We start from the raw sequence: 7,186 nt of genomic DNA, 5'->3' as shown, positions 1-7,186 counted from the left end.
CTACAGGGTCATGGGCAGCCAAGGCTCGTTGATGCACGCGTGGGGCAGGCTGGTCCGTGTGGTCAAATCCCTACTGTAGCTCAAATTGCTGAAAAAGGTATTGCTGGTTCTAATAAAAAAGTGTGAACAGAAAGAAGTTTGGAAACCACGTGTCAACCAATATAAGGTGAGTAAATAGAAACGGAAAGAACAATACTTCCCTTTAGATATGATCGGACTTTACAGCAGCAACCCTATAAACATCCTCCACAGAATGTTTGAAATATGGAACAAGCAAGACTTCTGTCAAGGGGCGCTTGAAATTCACGATCTTGTGTGACTCAATAAAAACAGATAAAAAATAAACAAAATATAGTGTAACACAGTAACACTATTACGGAAACCCAGGGCTATACTCCAATGGTTGCACTCACAATGTATATGACCTTTAAAGCCTCCAGAATCCACTCCTTGGTGTATGTGTCAATCCATCCATATCATGAAACATATAAAACAGAAATCTATCATAGGGTGATATCTTTCTATATAGATGTACACGCAATGGTGGGATGCACTTACATTTAGGCAGATGTATCAGGCTTGTCTGTTGTATATCCTGGAGTTGTGCTGATGAGGCTGCAGCTCTGGATCTGGATCCTAATGAACTTCAAGGTCTTTGGGTCTTGGTGAGATAAGTCCTCTGGGTTCCAATGGCAGTGTTAAAAAAAAACTTTTTAAAGTGCAGGTGCAAATAATAATCCAACTTGGTAGTACTCAATAGATAATTAGTGTTCAGTATGTGTTATGTGCAATTCATGATTAATGGATGGATAGTGTATAAAACATGATTGAAAGAGTGAATAAATAAATAAGTAAATAATTTATTATGGGACTATTCCCCTAGATCCTGAAAGTATGGTTACAACTCATCAGTATAAAAAACAAATGTACTAAAAAAAAAGTGAATGTTTAAAAAATCGAATAAAAATCAATAAAAATGATTAGAAATAGATGGAAAGTCAAATGTCCCGTAAGTATAAAGGTCCTCTACGCGTTTCGCCAATATCTCGTGGCTTCCTCAGGAGGTGTGTGTGTCTGTCCGTGAAGTCCTTCCTTATATGCTCCCCCGGATAGCACGTACGTGGAATTTTAGTTCCGTGCGTCTATTCGGAACCCGGAGATCGAGGATGTCGCGTCATCATGCGTCTCATCGTGTCTCCTGTGTCTGGTGTGGTTAGGATTCCCGTCCTTCTCCTCTGTGCTTCAAGGGATCGGATCGTCCTCCCAGGTCTCTTCTTGCCTACCCCGGAGGATTATGTAAGAACAATAAACAAGACAAAATCAATATGCATCAAATGTGTGGTGTGTTTTAATGAGAATGGGTCAAGGATCGGGCTCATCATCACTATGGCAAAGTGAAGGGGGGGAGAGAAATCGGGCATAGACACAAATGGTATATGATAGTGTATATATAGTGTATAGATAGTGTATATATATATGCATAGGGGACGGGGGATGGGGAAATACATGAAGAGGGGAGGGGAGAAATAAAGGATAACATAGAATGGACATACAGTAAATAAAGGATAGCCTAATAGATATAAGGTATGTGAACACCATGGAATAAAGACAAACCACATACGTGTATAGACTTGAAAGGAAAAAAAAAAAAAAAAAAAAAAAAAAAAAATTAAATATGGTTATGAAGTGGAGTAAGGTATTAAATAAAAGATAATATGTCGATTTCTAAATTTAAACCCCCCTTTCTGTTTTATATGTTTCATGATATGGATGGATTGACACATACACCAAGGAGTGGATTCTGGAGGCTTTAAAGGTCATATACATTGTGAGTGCAACCATTGAAGTATAGCCCTGGGTTTCCGTAATAGTGTTACTGTGTTACACTATATTTTGTTTATTTTTTATCTGTTTTTATTGAGTCACACAAGATCGTGAATTTCAAGCGCCCCTTGACAGAAGTCTTGCTTGTTCTAATAAAAAAGTGTCAGAACACACAGAGCACTAAAGTTTATTGAATATGGGGCTGTGTAGCTACAGACCAGTCAGGGTGCCCATGCTGAGGGGTCAGCATGGGCACCCTGACTGGTCTGCAGCCAAAAGCACCTAAAATGGACACGTCAGCATAAGAACTGGAAGAAATGGAGGAAGGTGGCCTGGTCTGATGAATCACGTTTTCTTTTACATCAGGTGGATGGCCGGATGCGTCATTTACCTGGAGAAAACATAGCACCAGGATGCATCCATTGAGGCCCCATCTTACAGACCTAAAGGATCTGTTGCTAACGTCTTGGTGCCAGATACAACGGCAGACCTTCAGTGTAGTGGAGTCCACGCCTCAACCCGTCAGGACCTACACAATATTAGGCAGGCGGTCATAATGTTATGGCTGATCTGTATGTGACCACTTTATTAGCTACACTCTTTGCTAGTACTGGGTTGGACCACCTTTTGCATTAAGAACTGCCTTAATTCTTCATGTCATAATTTGCACAAGGTGCTGGAAACATTCCTCAGAGGTTTTGGTCCATATGCACAATGAAGGCATGATACAAACTGTTCCACCACATCCCAAAGGTGCCCTATTAGATTGAGATCTGGTGACTGTGAAGGCCATTGGAGTTCAGTAAACTCATGGCCATGTTTAAGAAACCAGTTTGAGAGGATTATTATTATTATTATTATTATTATTATTATTATCTTTTATTTCCAACAATTTATGCTGCACTTAATAAAATACATATATTCAAGGGGTATGACAAGACGAGAATTGCCAGACTAACTGATACATGAAGGGGAGAGGGCCCTGCTCGCAAGCTTACAATCTTGATGGAATGGGGTGGAACAAGCATAAGGCACAGATAAAGAGTGTGAGGTAGTGTGGGGTTGTATCAGTGACAGGGAAGTGGGTTTTGAGATGTTTCTTGAATGGTGGGAGGGTGAATGCTGAAGGTTCGGTGAAAGTAGATTCCAGAGATATGGGGCAGCCCTATTCTTATGAAGATAGCTTTGCTACTTGCATTATCCTACTGGAAGTAGCCATCAGAAGATGGGTACACTGTGGTCATAAAGGGATGACATGGTCAGCAACAATATTGGGGTAGGCTGTCACATTTAAACAATGCCAAGTTTGCCAAGAAAATTTCCCCCACACCATTACACCACCCCCAGCCTGAATCGTTGATACAAGGCAGGATGGATCCATGCTTTCTTGTTGTTTACATCAAACTCTGACCCTGCCACCTGAATGTCGCACCTGGTGTCAAGACTCATCAGAGTGGCATATAGGGGTATAAGACATTTCTGGAGGCAGAGTGGCATATAGGGGGTATAAGGCATATAGGGGGTTAAAAGGTATATAATGGGGCAAAGCGGCACATAGAAGAGTATAAGGCATATCAGGGAGGCAGACTGTCATATGGGGGGTATAAGGCATTTCTAGGGGCAGAGTGGCAATCCTGGGGGCAGATGTGCATTACTGGGGGGGGCAGGTTGGCAAATAAAAAGAAATAAAAAAACAAACATTTCTCAATCAAAGCTTTTATTAAATATGAAAAAATAGTTTACATGATAATTAATAATAAATTAATAAAGAAATAAAAGTTTTTTGAAAAGAATATCGTTAAGAATTATGTGATCTCTGTTTTGTTCCACTGAATAAAATGGAACTTTTTCATCTATAAATGTTTGCAGTAGCAAATGTTTTGATTCCAACATCAAAGGAGGGAGGCTAACATTAGCCTTTTTTAATAAAAAAAAAATTTTTGCTGCTGTGGATTACTCTTCCAATGATGCTCAGCCGGCATTATGGTGGACACCGGGCTGGCTGAGAATCATAGGAATTTTAGTTCACAGCTAGCATCTGCAGCTTTACTGTTACTGCACTTCCCATGACGCTCAGCCAGCATCATGGAAGTAGTATATCTGGCTGAGCCTTATGGGAATTCAATTCAATGTGTTGGTTATTTTTAATACGCATGACTGTGCTGACAAAAATGAAGCTTGTTTTGATGGCGATGCGAACGCGACATTTTAAAGTGTGATTGCTTGTATTGGTTCCACGAGATTTAAAAAAAAAAAAAGTGCCCCTCTTTCACATTTTGAAATGTTGGGAGGTATGAGGTGTAAAGGCTGACCAGAATTCATATTCTTAAATAAAGCCTTAGAAATTCTTCCTGTATGTCCGTCAGCGTCTGACACGTGAAGCAGTCTGTATTTCATACATACCTGGTGTTTATAGATGTTTTGGATTGTATTTCCTTTTGTTTTCTTGTTATAAAATAAGTGCATGTCATGCAAAGCTTTAGCTAAAGCACTCACTGAAATAAACACCCGAGGAGAAACACCAGCCGTCAGATGATCTTTAACAAATAATTTAGGTTTCCCGCTGCAGTTACACAGAGATATTTCATAGATCTCTTCATAAAGCCTATTCTTTTCAGAATTTTCTGATAAACATTTATAATACAATGTCCATATATCTTCGAGAAGCTTGTCTGCTGGACGGTTTGAAGGATGGATATTATCAAAGAAACTTCCGGTATCCGGTAGCATTAGAGCATTCAGTTCTATGGCCAGACTGCCATTCAGGGGTTCTACAAAGTAATCTGTGAGATATTCATTGTAAGCCCAGGCAGGAGGAAGGATTAATGTTATATCTTTATGTTTGAGACACAGAGTTAAAATGTCAATAATCCTGGTGCTGAAAGAGCCGCAGAGTATAATAATCCGAGCCGATGACATTAAAACAGTTTCTGACATCATTTTCATATTTTCAGAGGGTTCTTGTGATAAAATAATTTTTACAGTGAAGGAAATACAAATTCCATAACTGGTCAGATACGCTCTCAGAGCCTGACTCTCTGTCTCTCCGGTGTCATCATCAACCGTGAGTATTCCCACCCAGGTCCATCCGAAATGTTTTAGAATCTTCAATATAATTTTATTATAGACACGATAATTTTGAACAGAGCGGAAGAAATGCGGATAAACACGTCTATCACTCAGCACATAGTCTGTCGCTCCATAACTGATCTACAAGATGGAAGAGAAAAGTGTAACCATTCTGCAGTAAAGGTTTCTAATAACAGCTTGGAGTTGGACATGGTTGTGATCTCACCATGAAACTGAATGCTAATGTCAGACAATACATGGAAGACCATTCAGTTTACTCACCTGTGCGTATCCATACACCCCTAGTAACTGTGCTATGGGAATGGTAGTAGTAGAATGGTGATCGCCAATAAATCCAGCCACGTTGTTAGAATTCACACAAGAGTAATTAGGGACGGTCATGCCGCGGCCAGACAAAATCTGAAGAATGCTTTTCACAGCTTTTCTTTCATCTAAACAGGAATCATATATATGATAACCCAGGGTAATATTTGGTAAAATGTTTGGGTCGTTGTTCAATGTTTCAATGGCGAAAAGAAAGACCAGTAAATTGATGTAATCCATGAGGCTTGGGCTGTAAAGGTAGATGAATTAGATTAAAGCAGAAGAACATAGTCAGAGGTCTCCCAGATAAAAACACTTATTAAGACTTTGTAGGAATACCATGTTACCATCAACTGACAAAGGTTCTAGATTTAAACAAATGGCAAAACAGGTCATGGGTCAGTAGAGAGTACTAGAATGAGTGCCGTAATTACCCTCACGTATTTATTTAACGTAGGGCATGTCTTGTGGAAGACAAATCAAGGACCTTTGTGAAATATTTCTGTCTCAAGCCCATTCCTAGCCCAGCCTGAGATGGTTGCAAATGTCTGAATACAGTGGACAGTGGTGGTCATGGCTGAGTCTGGTCCCACCCAGTACAACATGTGGCCCCTCTTCACAGATTGAAAATGTCTATTTATTTTTTTTAAAAAGACAAATCTACATAATAAAGACATCAAAAATTCACCTTATACACTTCTTTTGAAGAGAAAAATCTTATCAAATATAGGAATCCTTGGGAGGTACATAGTATAGTCCCTCTATTTCTGTCTGTTCCCTCCTCAAACTCTCAATCTCTTTTTCTCTTGTGCATTCTAATGTGTTTTAATTTTCTTGCCAATTCTACATAGTGTCAGTCCTAATGTTTCACGTGTTTCAAGAATTGGTTTAATAAAATAAAAAATAGTCAACAATTCGGTTAACCTTTGTAGCCATTAGCATGCATTTATCATGTTCTCAAAAGGGGATGTCAGCTCCTTTGTGTAAAACACAATGACCTCTGTTTTACAGATACGTATTTTCTCCAATATCCTCATAATATTTTTTTAAATCTATATGTGTAGATTTACAAAAAGATATTAACTCTCCCAATCAAGTCAACAGCATAAAAGTCATAATATAATAAGAAAAAAACACATCTTACATTGTGTAAAGTTAATTTCACAAAACAGCCTAATAAAAAGTAATAATAAAAAGTCATAAATATGTATATATTTACCTCAAAATAGCACTAGAGCATGTGTGCAAGTTATACCACGCAGGGGGAAATAAAAAATATAATGTATAAAAACAGCTGGACAGCAACTGGATTAACCGCTTAACATAGTCACTTCCCTTAGTAGTTTTGGGCTCTCTATAAAATGAATTTGTTCTGCAGATATTATTTTTATGGTTAGTTGTGGGAACTTACATGACACAGACTATTTGGGGGGAAAAATGATCCTGTCCAGAAAAAAAAAAATTCCTCATTTGATTATTCACCGTGAGAACTCCTCCAATTATAATGTCCCCATCTTTAAAATACTCAAAGTCTTCAAATGGTTCGATGACTTGCAGATGACAGGCCGGTGCTGGGCTCTGGATCTCAGATTTGCAGGGCGTCACACACAGGAGCAACAAACAAACGAGACGTTTCAATGGAAGAGACCCAGCGATCAGCATCATGCAGCCCAGTAACCTGCCGAGTGCCAGAGAGTGTCTGCCGGGTTCGGTGGAGTCGAGCACCGTGTGGGTCAGTGCCATCTGCTGCATCTGATATCATTGTAATGAACCTGAACATCTCGGCTCTTTTTATACAGTGCGGTCTCATACATTGCAATGGAGTCTCAATATAGATGCAGGACTTTGTGTTTTGGGATTGCAATTCTATGTTGGTTTTAAATTATAAGAAAAACCGCAGAGCGCCGGTAATTATCTGCATGGACAGAAATATACAAACGCAGACTTTAATCAAATGTCTTTAGAGTAT

General features: G+C 39.1%; 1 protein-coding gene across 1 annotated transcript; it reads right to left on the bottom strand.

Moving 5' to 3' along the window:
• LOC149281000 (vomeronasal type-2 receptor 26-like) lies at positions 1-6,969 on the bottom strand. The gene is made up of 4 exons (XM_089499816.1): positions 6,629-6,969; positions 5,176-5,461; positions 4,844-5,034; positions 1-109 (listed from the first exon to the last, which is right to left on the bottom strand). The coding sequence occupies exons 1-4, from the start codon at positions 6,967-6,969 to the stop codon at positions 1-3; spliced, it is 927 nt and encodes a 308-aa protein (XP_089355942.1).
• Positions 6,970-7,186: the final 217 nt, after the last annotated feature.

Source organism: Sceloporus occidentalis, unplaced genomic scaffold, assembly GCF_023333645.1.
Source record: "Sceloporus occidentalis isolate IW3139 unplaced genomic scaffold, rSceOcc1.0.p SCAF_140, whole genome shotgun sequence".
Taxonomy (NCBI): Eukaryota; Metazoa; Chordata; class Lepidosauria; order Squamata; family Phrynosomatidae; genus Sceloporus; species Sceloporus occidentalis.
Note: the sequence above shows the minus strand (reverse complement) of the source record. Positions and strands in the feature narration are given on the sequence as shown.

Excerpts from the sequence above, each read along its gene's own strand:
- LOC149281000 (XM_089499816.1), bottom strand. The coding sequence starts at position 6,969 with ATGCAGCAGATGGCACTGACCCACACGGTGCTCGACTCCACCGAACCC. Across the intron at positions 5,462-6,628 it reads CCCCAAATAGTCTGTGTCAT|CCTCATGGATTACATCAATT; the intron begins GTAAGTTCCCAC and ends TTACAGCCCAAG. Across the intron at positions 5,035-5,175 it reads GGGTGTATGGATACGCACAG|ATCAGTTATGGAGCGACAGA; the intron begins GTGAGTAAACTG and ends TCCATCTTGTAG.